At 41.1% G+C, this 17,798-nt stretch overlaps 1 protein-coding gene across 6 annotated transcripts in view; it reads right to left on the bottom strand.

Moving 5' to 3' along the window:
- Positions 1 to 17,798, bottom strand: part of fcho2 (FCH and mu domain containing endocytic adaptor 2) — a 369,466-nt gene that overhangs the window by 206,490 nt on the left and 145,178 nt on the right. For 3 of the 6 annotated variants that reach the window (XM_060913479.1, XM_060913478.1, XM_060913480.1), the window contains exon 3: positions 8,592 to 8,666. The exons of 1 other annotated variant lie outside the window; for it this stretch is intronic. In XM_060913479.1, the coding sequence (XP_060769462.1) occupies positions 8,592 to 8,666 (75 nt within the window). Of the gene's footprint in view, positions 1 to 5,351; positions 5,514 to 8,591; positions 8,669 to 17,798 lie in introns of those variants that run through there. 2 more of the 6 variants (XM_060913482.1, XM_060913483.1) reach the window with 2 other exon arrangements.

Raw genomic sequence — 17,798 nt, 5'->3', positions numbered from 1 at the left:
GGTCAAATACAGAAAGCATGTTGGACATATTTTGGGTGCTATAGTCATGATAGTAAGTATATTTGTTTTCAATACTCATACTCCAAGTTGCTAAGTTTTCCAATATATTATTATTTGTTGATATTATATTATGGTGCTCTGTGTTGTTATTTATGTATTTAACAACAGTATCAAAATACTCGGGTCTTGAAATAAATGCACATTAGTCATGAACAATGGTAACTACTCTGTGTTATTTTTGACAGAAGTAAAATTCATACATGAGCAAATTTTGGCTAGTTGATTTTCTGTTTGGCTAGTTACTTTGGAAGGTAACTAGTCCGGCTGGCTGGTGAAAAAATATATGAATTTCTAGGCCTGCTGAGGTATGTAATAATTATATTTGTGACCTTCTGGACAACAGTATTTTTCTAACTGACAAAAAATAAGGACATTTAACCAACAACATACAGTGTTCTGTACGATTATTGGCACACCTTGTAAAGATAAATAAAAAGGGTAAGGAAACCACCCTTTAGTGAAGTGAACTGACATCTAACACTGAAATGAGAAAAAAACCAACATTTAAATTAAATTTATGTCAACAAAAATACAGGACACTTATTAGCACCCCTGGAAATTATAGTGAGCACAATGTAACTGAAGCATGTTTCATATTTAAAATCAACTAAAAATGTACAAATTTAAGTGTATAGGAATTTTCAAGCTTAAAATCCATGACTTCCTGGTTAATTTGGGTCCAAATAGGAGGTGACACAAAGGCCAAATTCCCTTGGTCATCCATCAACATGGGAAAGAGAATACAAAAAACAAATGATGGAAAAGTGTGTTGACCTTCGTAAATCACAAAATGATTAAACAAATGGCTATTTGCCTGAAAAAAAATGCCCATTTCTACTGTGAGAGCTTTTTAAAAAAGTGCACACCAACTGGAACAGTCACAAACTTGCCTGAAAGAGGGCCCATGTTTATTTTGCCCCAATGTACAGTGAGGAGGATGGTAAGAAAGGAAAAAAATATCCCAAAGGATCACTGTTGGTGAATTCCAAGAAAAAGTTAAATCTTGGTTTCCAAGTCTCCAAAACCACCTCCATGCCAACAGCTTATTTGGAAGGTATGCGAGAAAAAAAAGCCTTTTCTGTCAGTTAAATCACATATGTAAGCACCTGAAGTTTGCAAAACGCTACTAGAACCTTGACTGGAACCATGTCCGCTGGTCTGAGATAACAAAAATGGAGCTTTTTGGCAATAAACACTCAAAGTGGGTTTGGTGTAAAAAAAAAGGTGTAAGAAAAATAAATAAATAAATAAATAAATAAATAAATAAATAAATAAATAAAAATATAAAAAAAAACATTATGAAAAGAACTGTAAAATATGGTAGAAATTCTGTGATGCTTTGGGGTTTTTTTTTTTCCTCCAAAGGACCTGGAAACCTTGTCAGGGTACATGACATGGATTCCATGAAACATCAGGACATATTAAATCAAAATCTGGCTGTTTCTAGCTTCTGCCACAGCCATCTCAGTCCACTTACCCAGATCCCATTGAAAACCTGTAAGGTGAGCTGAAGAGGAGAATGCACAAGAGAGGGCCCTGGATGATCTGGAGAGATTCTGTACATGGGAATGGTTGCAGATGCCCTGTTCTGTAGTCTCCAAATTTATAAAATGTTATAGGAGAAGACTCTACTGTTTTCCTGGCCAACAGAGTTTGTACAAAAGTATTAAATGCAGGTGTGCCAATAATAGTGGCACGTGTTTTTGTTGAAAATAATTATTGATGAGCGATTATTTTTGCTCTGAATAAATTTATTTCAATTAAAGGTTGGATTTCTCATTTTTGTAGTGTGAAATGAAAATTGGATTTTTTATAATCCTTTTTACTAATCTTTCCAAAGTCCTTCCCGTGCCATATGGCGCATCAGGCGGGGCCGATCTCCGTTTCTGCAGCCCTCGGCCTCTCGCCTATTACATAGCTAGGGTTACAGTGGGGGGCCAGTCCTCTGGTAACCACGAGTGTTTAACTTCCCTACTCGCATCTGTATTGCAGCGTGCCTTGCCAGATGGTAGTAGGTACCATTTTTATGATGGTCTTTGGTATGACCCGACTGTGAATAGAACTCATGATCTCCCGATCGAGAGGCGGACACGCTACCACTAGGCCACTAGCCGGTAATCTTTCCAAAGGGTGCCAATAATTATGGAGTGACAATTGTCTTGATTTTGCCTCTGTATACTACTATAATGAATTTGATATGAAACAATCAAGATGTGATTGATGTGTAGATTTTTTTAAATACTTGGATGCAAATCCTTTGCAGTAAATAACCAACTAAAGTCTGAAACCCATGGACATCTCCAAATGCTGAGTTACCTCCCTTGAGGTGCTTTGCCAGGCATTTACTGCAGCCAGTTTCAGCTGCTGCTTGTTTGCAGTATGTTTTGGGTCATCCACCTATACTGTTAAGTGCCATCCTAACAGTTTTGCAGCATTTGACTCAATCTGAGCAGAAAGTATAGCTCTATACACTTCAGAATTTATGCTGCTACTTCTATCACCAGTCACATCAATCAAGACCAGTGACAGCCATACATGCCCATGTCCACCAGGTTTGACAGATGATTTGGTATGCTTTGATCACGAGCCCTTCCTTTCCTTCTCCATACTCTTCCTATCATTCCAGTACAAGTTACTCTTAGTTGCATCTGTCAGATTATGTTGTTTAACAAACAAAAAAGTGAATGGAATGAAAAGCTCACACCACAACTATGGATTTGTTTCCGTGGCCATATTGCCTGGTGAGCTTTGTGTTTGCCAACGACTGGCACAAGTGTACGCGAGTGATTGTAAGCCCAATTCAGTAAACTTCTACAGATAAACTTGTAGAAGTTACATCTAAAAGAATAATGCCAGAGACCTGTAGTGCTTTTGGATGTAATAAGAGAGGTGGAATAAGTCTGGTTTAACTTCACATTGCTTCCTAACAAACCCAGAAAGATAAGAAAAATGGTGAGCTGCAGTTAAACTGGACGCCAGCAAAAACATTCACGTGTGTGGAGAACATTTTATATCAGGTTAGTATGAATGCTCTGTGCAATGTTAAAATTTATATTTGAATGTGGACTTTGGATGCAATATATTTTATTACACCTAATGCTTGGCTAGACTAGCATGCTTATGTATTGATAATGTAGATGAACCAAAAACACCATAAAATATTCTAGATCTAGGACCTGGCTTGTTTATTACTATTAGAAGCCCACATATGAGCCTACCTTTGTCATACTAAGGTATTTTTCTTTTTCGAGAATTTCCTATAACATTCCGGCATGCACGAAACCTGCCTCGAAATATTGACAGGCATCTGTACTTTTGTCTGCCTTTAGTATTTAGAAGTCCTAAATAGTGAGTAGTTCAGAATGTCATAGTATCCCAAATCTGGTAGCTGGTTGCTGTACACTTTTCAAGTGTAACAAATAAGTTTGTGGGTAAATTAAGAAGCAGCCTTTATTTTTTATTTTTGTCACATGTAAACTCAAGCACAGCGAAATTCCTCCTGTGCATTTAATCCATCTGAAGCAGTGAACAAGCACATGCACAGACACACAGACAGAGAGAGGCAAGAATAGATTATATTTGTAGGTAAATTATATGGATTTGTGATGCCTGCATGTTTCAGCTTTTGGATGTAATGATCTGCTGGTATAAAACAAAATTTTTCTTGTTTCAGAGAGACCGTACTGATGGTAGTCGTCTCGATTTTCATTATTAACTGTCGCGGCTGTTTCTTTGTTTGCCCAGCAATATGATGGACGCTGCATGAAAAACAAAATTTTGACATCAGTTGAGGCAACTCCAATGATGGCCTGTACAAGGCCCTTAATGCTACCTGCCTACCCCAATGAGAGGCAGAAAAACAAGAGTCATACCGGCTTGGACATCGCCTGGTTTAACAAGGTCCACATCAGGTGTTGAGGAACCAGGGCAACCTGATGAGAAATGGGCTACTGGAACAAGAGCAAGACACTCATGGACAAGAGCTGAGAACACTGGACTGTTGGAATGCTACTATGCAAGTAACCCCAGTGAGAGGGGTTACATATGAAGAATGTGGGACCAGAGGATGCTTCAATACCCAACATCAACAGTAACACCGAAAAACCTATTAACTCAATGTTCCAATATCCACAAACAACAACTGCTGTCACAACTAGAGACTGATGAGATGCATTTCAAATGCAATAGCAAGGGGGAGTCAGGATACCAGGTCAGGGGATTCATCATCCCCACACTCAAAGATTGAGACTGGGAACCCCCCAGCAACAAACCCTGAGCAGCTGCAAATGCACGAGCATCTGCCCTGAAATTGAAGATAGTAAACAAAGCTGAACACCTGGAACCACCATGCCTGATTACCAAGACTGAGTGAAGTACCTCCTGAAAGTCTCCTAGATGATGTGAATGCAGCAGTACGAATGATCCCTACTACCACCATCACTGAGACCAACAAGCTGATCTACATCACAGCAACAGTGATCCTGGATATGCTTGGCTATAAGATGAACATTAACCATAAGGTGCAATATCCACCATGGAAGAGAAGGTTGGAGGCTAAGATCAATGCGACCTGGAAAGAAGGTAGCCAGCTATCAGAACTCCAGAAATGTATGAGAAGGAAAGGGCTACCTAAGAAATACAGCAAGCTGTCCATACCTGAGGTCCTAGAGACTGCCAAGCAAAGACTCACAGCACTGGCCAGCTGAAGCTGAAGCCAGGAGAATAAATAGGATGTTCTCCGCTCAACTATAAAAGGTGTACACCCAGTGGCAGGGTAATAACAACATAACAGCTGCTTGTGGATGGGACTCACCCAGAATGGCTGACTGAGGGTCAAACAGCCCTGATCCTGAAGGACCCACAGAAGGGAGCATAAACTACCACCCGATAACCTGCCTCTGCACAATATGGAAGCTCCTGTCACGCATCATAGTGGATAAGATGAGTAGGCACATGACTCAATACATGAGTGAGGCCCAGAAAGGAATTGGTAGGAACATCAAAGGAGCAAAACATCAGCTACTGGTAGACAGTGCAGTAGCTCAAGACTGCAGAACCAGATATACCAATCTGTGCATCGCCTGGATTGACTACAAGAAAGCCTATGACTTGATGCTCCATACATGGATCCTGGAATGCTTGAAACTGTACATCAACAGGACTCTCAGAACCTTCAACAAGAACTCAATAAGGCTGTGGAAAACAACCCTAGAGGCCAACTTCAAGCCAATAACACAGGTCACCATCAAGTGCAACATATACCAAGGAGATGCCCTGTCCCCGCTGCTGACCTGCATAGGATGGAACCCCCTCAGCCAGATCATCATCATGAGCGGCTATAGATAAAGACTGCGAAATGGAGCAACCATTAGCCACTTCCTCTACATGGATGACATCAAGCTGTATGCCAGTTCTGAGCGAGACATCAACTCACTGATCCACACCACCAGGACCTACAACAACAACAACAACATCGGAATGTCATTCGGAGTAGATTTATTTTTAAAAAAATGGAATTTTTGAAACGAAAAAAATTTATTTGATAAGTATATCTTTTTTTTATTTTTCAAGAATTATTATAACATTTTTCAGAAATTGCTACTGTCATTTTGCTGGTTTGTTTACATTCTAAGCAAAAATTATTTTGCCGAACATTTTGTATAACGTTTTTATCAAATTTGCAAAAAATAAAAATGCTCTGCTTCTCAAAATCCAGTGAATGTGAATTGAATAAAAACACCTATTCCACTCAAATCTCCTCATATTTGGCTTATAGCCTGCGTGCCTCATCGGCCATCAGCTCATATCCGACTCAATTTCGCTTATATATGGATGACCAATTTTGCATGATAGATTCTTTGTCTATAGTAATGTGTGGAAAATTGCCCTAGATGCATGAAAAATTTCCCACGATAATCACTGGCCCCCTGCCCTCTTGGAAAGCTAGTTGGAACACTGGTATTTATGCATGCATGCATGCATGTATGTATAAACACACACAGGCACGCCTGTACACCTGCTCATTTATGCAATTATCTAAATCAGCCAAGCATGTGGCAGCAGCACAAAGTGATTTTGTGTCATACATCATGATTTTATATCTTGCAGATACAGGTCTGCAGGGCAGCACAGTGGTTAGCACAGTTGCCTCACAGCAAGAAGGTTCCAGGTTCGAACCTCATGGCCAACAGGGGACTTTCTGTGTGGAGTGTGCATGTTCTCCCCATGTTTGCATGGGTTTCCTCCAGATGCTCCAGTCCCCCCCCCCAAAGTTCAAAGACATGCAGATTTGGTAAAATACTGTGGATACTTAGTGCCGGTCCCAAGCCCAGATAGACTGGGGAGGGTTGCATCAGGAAGGGCATCCATTGTAAAACCTATGCCAAATCAAATATGTAGAACAGATCCACTGTGGCGACCCCTAATGGGAACAGCTGAAAGATGATGATACAGGTCAAGAGTTTCAGTTCAATGTTCACATCAAAACATCAGAATGGGGAAAAAATGTGATCAACTTAAACCGTGACATGGTTGTTGGTGCCAGAAGGGCTGGTTTAAGTATTTCAGAAATTGCTGATCTCCTGGGAGTTTTACATGCAACAGTCTCTAGAGTTTGCACAGAATTAACTGAAGCTCTTGACCTGCATCTGCATGATTTTATGCATTGTGGTGGTTGCCACTTGATTGGGTGATTGGATAACCGTATATACTGGAAAGGCCAATTCTTTTGTTTTTGCTATCCACTGAAGACTTTTGGGTTGAAGATTTATATTGAGATGTGTGAAACAACTTGGAACATGGTACATTTGGTGGCAGACCACACAATTTTTAGGAGAGCAAAAGTATCAGAACAAAAAGTCTTGAAGTGCATTCAAGTAAATAACACCATCCCTTGCTTACAATAACCACTGTTGCATTGTTCTTTTGTAATTCTTTCCCAGGTTTGTACAGCAGTTTTCTTCATATGTTGTTCATTTGAGAGGGGGGGATTGTTGAATTCCCTTCAGTCTCCTTTTCAGGACGTGAACTGCATGCTCATCTGGGTTAAGGACTGGTGACTGACTTGGCCAGTCTAAAATTCCACTTTTCCCCCTAATGAGATCATTTGTTGTGTTGGCAGTGTGCTTTGAGTCATTGTCTTGCTGCATAATGAAGTTCCTCCAAATTATTTTGGATCCATTTCTCTGCAAAATTGTCAATGTTTCTGCAGACTTCTGAATTCATTCTGCTGCTACCATCAGAACTGATGATCAGTTCCATCATCAATAAAGATTAGTGAGGCCGTTTCAGAAGCAGGCATGGAAGCCCAAGCCATGATACTTCTTCCACCATGCTTGACCAATGTTTCGAATCATGAGCAGATTCTTTCTTTAAATCGCACTTTGGCAGAGGTTAATTTTGATCCCAGAACTTTTGTGGCTCATCTATGTATTTCTTTGCTAATTTCAATCTGGCCTTCCAATGTTTACTGCTGATGAGTGGTTTGCATCTTGTGGTATGGCCTCTAAATTTCTGCTCTCAAGGTATTCTTTGAAACGTGGATTGTGATACCTTCATCTCTGCCCTCTGGAGGTTGTTGACGATCCCCCCCAGCTCTCACAATGTTTCTGTAATCACCTGCCACTCTTTTCCTTGGCTGATAGAAACCACTGATGTACTTTCTTTTTCAGGACATTTCAAATTGTTGTACTGGCTATAGTCAATGCTTGTGCCATGGCTCTGATGGATTTTCCCTCTTTTCTCAGCTTCAAAATGGCTTGCTTTTCTTCAGACAGCTCGCTGGTGTTCAAACCAAGAGTAGACATTCGGAGCCATTACTTGTTTAAACAATCAATCTAACAGGGCACACCTGGGCAACAAGAGCGAGCTTGAACCATCTGGCCATTTTCCTCTGACCTCTCATCAATAAGGCATTTCCACTCACAGAACAGTCACTCAGTGTCCCCTGGTTTATAATAGATTCTGATAACATATCCAGGTAGCCTTTCGGCTCTTTCTGGAATGTAACAAACCTAAAAACCATTGTAAATCTGGTAAACATTTTACTAGATGGCTATTCTCAGCTGTAGCCTAAATAACAGTTTCTCAATTTGAGAAAAAGACCTCACTGCTTTGCATACTCAGTAACACTTGATAGAAGATAGAAAGGTTGCCAGAAAGTGCCACAGGGCCTCTGGGCAAGGAGCTGATAAAAGTAACATTCTGCAAATTACTATCTGTTATAATTTGTGAATGAAATTGTATTCTTTTTCTAGTATCTCTATTTTTTTTCAATGTTTTCTAGTGTTTCCAGGACATAGTGGTAGGGTTAACATTAAAACACACACACACTCTTATGGTTTAAATCAAATACAGCATATAGAAATATTTTGAACACTAAACAAATACATGCACACAATGGCATTGCATATATTTAAATATGTGCTTTAGAAATTACCAATTCTAAGTAACCTGTAAGGAACTCATTTATAAGTCAAATATACACACATTTCAGTTAATATTCCTCAAATTATACATATGCACGCACATACCCCAACTGAGAGAAGTTGCCAGCAGACTTGGCCAGTTTGGTTATTGCTCTGGAATACGTCTCCTCAATTGCAGCCCTGCAGAAATATCATATTAACAGTCACTCCTGGCTGAATTTATACCACACTGATTTTAAAGTAAACACAAATATCCGTGGTAAAATATATTAATTTCATAATATACTGGAAAATTCCTCTGAAATCATGATTTTCAAGTCTTTGCTCCAGTGGTAATGTCAGCATAATTGTTTAAGAAGAACTTTATTACATGTATACTTGTGAAATTCCTCTCTGCATTTAACTTATCTGAAGCAGTGAAAAAACACACAAGCAATGAGCACATACCCAGAGCAGTGGGCAGCTATGCTGCAGTGCCTGGGGAGCAGTTGGGGGTTAGGTGTCTTGCTCAAGGGCACTTCAGCCTAAGACCACCTCGATGTTAACCTAACTGCACGTCTTTGGATTGTGGGAGAAACCGGAGCACCCAGAGGAAACCCACGCAGACACGAGGAGAACATGCAAACTCCACACAGAAAGTACACCTGAACTCTACTTCCTTGTATAGGGTACAAATGTTGGTTGAGCAATTTCAAGAATTAAGCGAATGATTCTGCTCTTGTTTTTCCCTGAAACAGGCTGAACATCTACTGCTCAGAGAGGCTAAGAGATACACAGAAAAAGTTTATTATTTTATACTTAATGTCTCATCTCATCTCATTATCTCTAGCCGCTTTATCCTTCTACAGGGTCGCAGGCAAGCTGGAGCCTATCCCAGCTGACTACGGGCGAAAGGCGGGGTACACCCTGGACAAGTCGCCAGGTCATCACAGGGCTGACACATAGACACAGACAACCATTCACACTCACATTCACACCTACGGTCAATTTAGAGTCACCAGTTAACCTAACCTGCATGTCTTTGGACTGTGGGGGAAACCGGAGCACCCGGAGGAAACCCACGCGGACACGGGGAGAACATGCAAACTCCACACAGAAAGGCCCTCGCCGGCCCCGGGGCTCGAACCCAGGACCTTCTTGCTGTGAGGCGACAGCGCTAACCACTACACCACCGTGCCGCCCTATACTTAATGTATAAAAGCATAAACTGCAATACACATCTAAACCTACCTTTAAACTTTCACTTTTAAAAACACTGAACTCTGTGTAAGGGGAAAAAATAAAGAATACTGTAGGCTATCAAAATGTCCAAAAATATAAAATTTATAGTTTGATAGAACTTGTCCTGCATCAGACTGTCCACGAGGTAGGGCCAGGAATATTAGCTGTTTTTCAAGACAGAGCAAAAAAGAGAAAGAAATAAGCACATCATAGAGACATTAAATTGCAATATCTATTTTTTAAAAAAAAGTTCCTGTACGGTTAGTCACTAAGTTTAGATGCAGCAAAATAATACATATACCCTGGCTCAGTTCAAGAATACTTCAGTTCCCAGTTGAGCAGCTTTCTAGGAATACATTTAAAATACACCCCCAAGAGAACACAAAACTAATTTTTGGAGTGATAGATTATACATTGGAACAGCTCAAATTCCTGCAAGGAGCCAAAAAAGTGGATACCTTAAATGACTTCAAAACAAGAGAAGTATTTTCCCCACAAGTGAACAAATATGTCAACCCCCAAATAGCTATTCAATAGCAGATGTTCATTACAAATGTTTTTTTATATAAAATGCCCATTTTAAATCTAGTTAACAAGGATTATAGTGATCTACTATGGAAAAATTGGCGGAGATAAAACAGATTATTAGGCTGAGATGGAACAGTTTGCCACAGTTCTCCTGGATAATAGTCATCATATAGAGTGGGTCCAGAAAATATTCATACCCCTTCAGTTTTTTGTTATTAACATTAGAAAAAAAAAATAGTAGATGATAGTGAAAACTTTTTTTTTTTTTAGATTTTTTAATTTTTTTTTGCAAATACATTACCTGAAATGTCACTTCAATGACTATTCAGACCTTTTATTCAGTACTTTATAGAAGCACTTTTGGCAGCAATTACAGAGGTCTTCTTGGGTGAGCCATCATGGCACACCTGGATTTGGGCAGTTTTGTCCTGATTCTTCCTGATGGATCCTCTCAAGCTCAATCAGACTGGATGGGTGCATCTGAGAGTCATCTCTCCAAAGATATTCTATTAGTTTCAGGTCTGGGTTTTGACTAGTCCACTCAAGGAAATTCAGGCCCTGTCCACACGGAAACGGATTCAGGTGACTCCGATACAATTGCTTATCGTTTAGGCCTGGCGTCCACACGGCACCGGCGTTTTGGGTGCCCAAAACGCAATCTTTTTGAGAACGGGTTCCAGAGTGGAAAGATCTGGCAACGTTGCCGTTGTGAAGTCGTCTGGATGAGTAGAACGGATTTGTTTACGATGACGTCACAACCACATGACTGAGTGCTTCACGCCGGGTAGAAGTGTAACAAACTCGATGAGAGTTGTCAACAAATCCTATAACTTGGTTCATGAAACGCGCTTACAAAATATTTTCACTGTGAATATTTATTGTGTAATGGTGCAAAGTGAGAGAGAGAGAGCCAGCAATCCCGCCAGCAAAAATAGGGGAAAAAAAGGAGCGATCTCACCTCTTCAGATGTGGGTTTAAGTCCTACAATACATTCCTCAAAAAGGGCGTAGAAGAAATTAATCCATCAATGTGTATCATTCAATTTATTCCGGACCATTAAAGATGCCGCCTTCCGCGTAGAATCATACGTCATCCTCGTCGCCATATTGGATAGGTCAAAGCGGAAAATAAAGATTCATGTGCTGGGTTTAACTGTACCAACAGGTTTACCGTCCAAACGAGATCACATGGGATTACCTTTCACAGGTGAGAAACAACAAATTAATCCATCAACGTGTAGCATTCAATTTATTCCGGACCATTAAAGACGCCGCCTTCCGTGTAGAATCATGTCATCCTCACCGCCATTTTGGAGAGGTCAAAGCGGAGAATAAAGATTAGCTGCGTTTAACTGTACCAACAGGTTTGCCGTCCAAACGAGATCACATGGGATTACCTTTCACAGGTGAGACTGGAAAAATACTTTTCATTGTATTTGGTCATTATAATGTAATTTTACGAACAGATTTTCCTGACTTTGTGGCTAATATGAAGTCTCACGCATAATAGTTTATGCGCATGCGTCCTTACTACTTCTATTGTTCTGGTGTCTCCGAAGGGACCGTCTTACAGCGCCCCTAGAGGTGTGGCATGTGTATTGCATCGTTTTCAGCAAGCATTGCGTTGCCATATGGACCTGATATTTTACTGATTGTTGCCCATTTGGACGCGATATATTTTTAAATAACATCTCGTTGCTGTTGTTGTGTGGATGTAGCCTCAGAGACTTGTCCCAAAGCCAGTCCAGCACTGCTTTGACTGTTTTTTTCAGATCATTGTCCGGGATTGGCCGGGATTTGGGGAACTAATAAGTCATTTAGTGAAGAGTGGGACCTGCCGTAGTTTAGCAGGGGGAGGTCCCGGTGTTGCACTGGCGGGAGAAGCCTTCACAGAGCCATCTACGTCATCTCCGCGTCAGAGCGAGGAGCCGCCGGCTCCTCCTCTTTCTATTGGGGAATCCCTTGCGGATTTTCCATTACAGCAGTCGCGAGACGAGACTCTGTGGCATGCGTTTGACTAAGTGAGAGTAATCGATGGTCAAACGCTCCAGCAAAACGCCACCCTGTCCTTCCCCTACTTCGCAATTATGAAGGATAGATTATACCGAGTGACGCAGGACACTCAGACTAAAGAGCAAGTCACGCAGCTTTTGATTCCAAAGAGCCGCCGGGAATTAGTATTCCAGGTGGCTCACTTTAATCCCATGGCTGGACACTTGGGGCAGGATAAGACACTAGCCCGAATACTGGCCCGGTTCTACTGGCCAGGGATTCGCGGCGATGTCCGTAGGTGGTGTACGGCGTGCTGCGAATGCCAGTTAGTAAATCCAGCGGCCATTCCAAAAGCGCCTTTGCGCCCTCTCCCATTAATCAAGACCCCGTTCAAAAGAATTGGGATGGATCTCGTCGGGCCATTAGATCGGTCAACACGAGGGTACCGCTTTATTTTAGCGCTGGTGGACTATGCAACGCGATACCCGGAAGCAGTGCCTCTTCGCAATATCACACAGTATTGCGGAAGCGCTCTTCCGCGTCATCTCCCGAGTTGGAATCCCGAAAGAGATTCTGACTGACCAAGGCACCTCGTTTATGTCACGTACACTGAACGAACTGTATGGATTGTTAGGTATTAAGCCGATCCGCACCAGCATGTATCACCCACAAACGGACGGTTTAGTTGAACGGTTCAATCGCACCCTCAAGAATATAATTTAAAAATTCGTAAGTGAGGACGCACGTAATTGGGATAAATGGCTCGAACCCTTGTTATTTGCAGTGCAAGAGGTCCCCCAAGCCTCCACGGGGTTCTCCCCGTTCTAATTGTTATATGGGCGTAAGCCGTGCGGCGTTCTAGATGTACTGCGAGAAAATTGGGAGGAGGGACCTTCACCAAGTAAAAATGAAATTCAATACGTTATTGACCTGCACGCAAAACTCCACACACTCACACGTCTAACCCAGGAGAATTTGCGGCAGGCTCAAGAACGGCAAACCCGCTTGTACGACAGGGGTACGCGCCTTAGGGAGTTCGCACCAGGAGATAAAGTACTCGTACTGTTGCCCACATTGAGCTCCAAATTGATCGCCAAGTGGCAAGGACCCTTTGAGGTCACACGGCAAGTTGGGGACATTGACTATGAGGTGAGGCGAACAGACAGGGGTGGGGCACTACAGATTTACCACCTCAATCTGCTCAAACTCTGGAACAAGGAGGTCCCCGTGGCGTTGGTGTCGGTGGTTCCGGAGAAGGCAGAGCTGGGGCCGGAGGTTCAAAAGGGAGCATTGGCATCGCGTACCTCTCCGGTCCCCTGTGGAGACCACCTCTCCCCGACCCAACTCACGGAGGTTGCCCAGTTGCAGACCAAGTTTTTGGACATGTTCTCGCCCCTGCCCGGCCGCACCGAGCTCATAGGGCACCACATTGAAATGCCCCCGGGGGTGGTAATGCGTAGCCGCCCTTACAGGCTACCCAAACACAAGAAAAAAGTGGTTCGAGAAGAACTCGAGGCCATGCTTGAAATGGGCATCGTCGAGGAAAATCTGTATTTTTCAAATAAATATCATCTAAGAAATAATTTAAGCAACAGGACAGTATGTTGACATTGACCTCATCAGTCAAAGTTAAAATATCATCAAATATAAAAGAAAAGTAAATGAGAGAACTAACTTTTGGTCTTCCCATGGCCTTCAGAAGACACAACTGATGTAACTTCCTGTTGAGCATGTGATTTATGGAATGTTCCAAATTTGTCAGATGGGGTAATATGTTTGGGTAACAGGACTGAGTGAAAACCCAGGGACACGACTAAAATGTGTATTTTAACTAAGATATTGTGGATTTCTTATGAAAAATATATATATATTTAAACCATGGATAGGATATGGAGTCACACAACAGTGCAAAAGAAATACTGTTTCTGAAGGATTTTAATCATAATATTTCATAGTTAAGTATAAAGTTACAGTGCGCGGACAGGTAACATGCTATTTTTCAGTGTTTTAGGTAGTTTTTATTAATCCTTACAATTATATATCTTAAATTTGAAATCAGATCAATGTGCAGGATATTCTGCATAATAAGGAAATGTATTTTAAAGTACATTTTTATGTGCATTTATACATATAATTTTCTAGGGACTGAAATGGCACCAATTCGGTGGAATGGGTCAAATAATAAAAATTTAAAAATCTATGCCAAATTAAAGGGGTTGAAAATCAACTGGGGCTTCACCATGTTCCTCCCGTCACAAACTATGTAACAAATCAAACTAATTATACAATTTTAATTAACAAGCAGATTTACAGATGGAGAGTAATGCAGCAGAAACCATTTGTCAACCACAAGAATAAGAAAGTCAGACTGAGTGAAATTTGCAAAAGAACATGGACAAAAAGATAGCTAGAGCTGTCCTACTTTCAGAAGAATCCAAACTTAACTTGGATGGATCTGATGGTAGTGTAGAGAAAGCCATGGGAAGAATTCCAAGTAAAGTGAATTGGCGTATTATAAAGTACAGAGGGGTTTGGGGTTGTTTTTCCTACAGTAGTGTTGGTAAGTTTGCGTTAAAGCAGCATTTTGGACACAAGCTTGCAGAAGAAAAAAAAAAAAATTATTCAAGGAACTGAAGTGGATTTTTTTTCCAGCAGAATAATGCAAAGCATACTCGTGACCTTCTGAAAGAATACTACACAGAACCCTGACCTAAACTGAGAATACCTATGGGATGCAATGGAGAATAAATGCTCAATGACCTAGAGTAGATGAACTGAAAGTTTTATTGGTTGAAATTGGAGAAAATGGCCACTACAACCAACTGAATTCCATGGTGAAAGAAACTGGTTGATTCTATGCCTAGATGATGTTAAGTTCTATAAAACAAAGGATGGCAAACTGAATGCTAAAATACTGATTTTTAATGAAGCCACTACAGAGCGTGCAAATTATTTATTATATATATATTTTTTCTATCCACATGCACTGGATATGAGCAATCGCATGCTCTGACTGGTTACTCTACTATTACAATATCAACTCGTACCATGAATAGAGAAAAATAAAATAGAGCGCATCATCAGTATACATCATTCTGTGCTATGCACTTCCTGATTCCTGAGTTGTTTGCAACGAGTCTTTTTTCCGCGAGTGTTGGCGTTAATTACTAATCTTTTTAAATTTTTTTCTACAAATAATTTTCCAGTATCCTCTTCATTTTTATTGTACTGTCGCTTTCCCTTTTGTACTTTCCACTTTCGCTTTCCTTTTTCCGTTTTTTTCTCTTTTTTCGGAAGAACACAGAGACCGGAAACTTTTTTTCGTTTTTTTCTCCTCCTGCGTAAAGACCACAAGCGGAGGCCAGCTACATTGGATCTGTTTTAATATCAACAGATCTTCGATTAAGGTATGTGAATCTTTTCATCATGGCACACCTTCAGCCTGTTCAGTGTGCTGAGTGCAGGATGTTTAGTCATTCTTCCTCCGTCGCTAGCGATAGCTTTATTTGTGATAAGTGCAGATTATAGACGGAGATGATTATAGTGCTAGAAGCACGTGTCCAGGCTTTAGAGAAGGTCAATGAGCGTGAGAACAGTGTAGTTTCTGTAGGGGAAAGTCTGGATGCCCTAGGTGGAGTTAGCAATCCCCCAACTCCGGCATTAGAGCCCTTACAGCGGAGCGAATGGGTGACGACTCAGCGGCATAAGCATAGAGCCAAAGCTACTGCTGAGGCTCACCCACGGGGTGATAATTGGGCTAATTTTGAAGGCACTGCTGGCCTGTTAGGGAGGGATGGTATCCATCCCACTCGGGAAGGTGCTGCTCTCATTTCCGGCAGCACAGGTCATAGTCTCAGAACAGGCATAGTTAATTTCTGACAATCCAGAGCCAAGGCCAGGGAGCAGACGAACAGGCTAAACCAACTGTCTGCTAGCTGCACAGAGTCATCACTTAGGTTCGAAGACAAAGACAAAATAAAAACTTTACTCAAAAACAAAACCCCAAAAAATATTTAAAAAAAAAAGAATATGGAATAAAAAGTATCTGATGGTAAGAACGCATCTTTTCTGTTTTTCAAGAACTATTAGTGTAACATTTTTCACAAATTGCTACTGTCGTTTTGCCAGTTTGTTTACATTTCAAGCAACAATGATTTTATCTGAGGTTTTGTGTAAAGTTTTTAATTATCGAATTTGCAAAAAATAAAAATGCTCCGTTTCTCAAAATCCATTGAATGTGGATAGAACAAAAACATTATTCCACTCAATTTTGTCATATATGGCTTACAGCCAACTCAACATTATGTGCCTCGTTGGCTATATGCACATATCTGACTCAGTTTCATGGAATAAAACACACTAATGTGTGTGTATTACACACACACACACACACACACACACACACACACACACGTGTAATATATTATCACACACACGAGGTGCGTCAGAAAAGTAACAGGACTTGGTGTGTTTCTTCAATGTGAGGGGCATCGTCCACATAGAGTTCTTGCCACAGGGCCAGACGATCAACCAGCATGTCTACAAAGAGATCCTGCAGCGTTTGCTTCATTCAGTGCATGAGAAGAGGCGAGAGTTGTGGCAGGACAACTCGTGGCTGCTTCACCATGACAACACGCTGGCTCACAACACCCTGAGTATCCGGCAGTTCCTTGCCGAGAAGAACATTGCCATGCTGGAGCAACCGCCCTACTCACCCGACCTGGGTCCATGTGATTTTTTTCCTTTCCCCCAAGCTCAAGGAGATCATCAAGGGGACCAATTTTCCAGACACGGAAGCCATCAAGAGGGCCATAACAACGGAGCTGTGGAGAATCCCAGAAGAATCCTTCCAGGAGTGCATATAGAGGCATGGCAGAGAATGGGAAAGTGCGTTAGACTCGAGGGGGATTATTTTGAAGGGGAAAACTTGTAGTTTGGATTTGACAAATTTTTTGTGACCCCAGTCCTGTTTCTTTTCTGACACACCTCGTGTGTATATGTGTGTATATATATATATATATATATATATATATATATATATATATATATATATCTCACACACACACACACACACACACAGAGTTGCAATCAGAAATATTCAACCCCCTCACCTCAAAAGACATTATAGTGATATGGATGAAAGATAATGACAATAAATGACAAAGAAACTCATTAAACAAACAAAAAATATTTATTGATACATTTGAGTTATTTTGACAACAGAAGTTGACTTAACTTTGAAGAAGTTCAAATGAAAATGTAAAATCTTTTAACACGTGCACCATTACTCAACCCCCAGCTTCAGTACTTTATGGAGCATCCTTTAGCTCAGGGGTGTCCAAACTGATCCATAAAGGGCCGTGTGGCTGCAGGTTTTCATTCCAGCCATGCAGCAGCACACCTGATTTGGCTTATTCAATCAACTGACACACCCACCCTTTAATCAAGGGTGGGTGTGGCTGCAAGTATTTGACTGTGTGAAGACAGTTCAGTTGATTGAATGAGCCAAGTCAGGTGTGCTGCTGCATGGCTAGAATGAAAACCTGCAGCCACACGGCCCTTTATGGATCAG

This window comes from Neoarius graeffei, chromosome 28, assembly GCF_027579695.1.
Source record: "Neoarius graeffei isolate fNeoGra1 chromosome 28, fNeoGra1.pri, whole genome shotgun sequence".
Taxonomy (NCBI): Eukaryota; Metazoa; Chordata; class Actinopteri; order Siluriformes; family Ariidae; genus Neoarius; species Neoarius graeffei.
The sequence above is the reverse complement of the archived record's forward strand: the minus strand, read 5'-3'. Positions and strand labels throughout refer to the sequence as shown.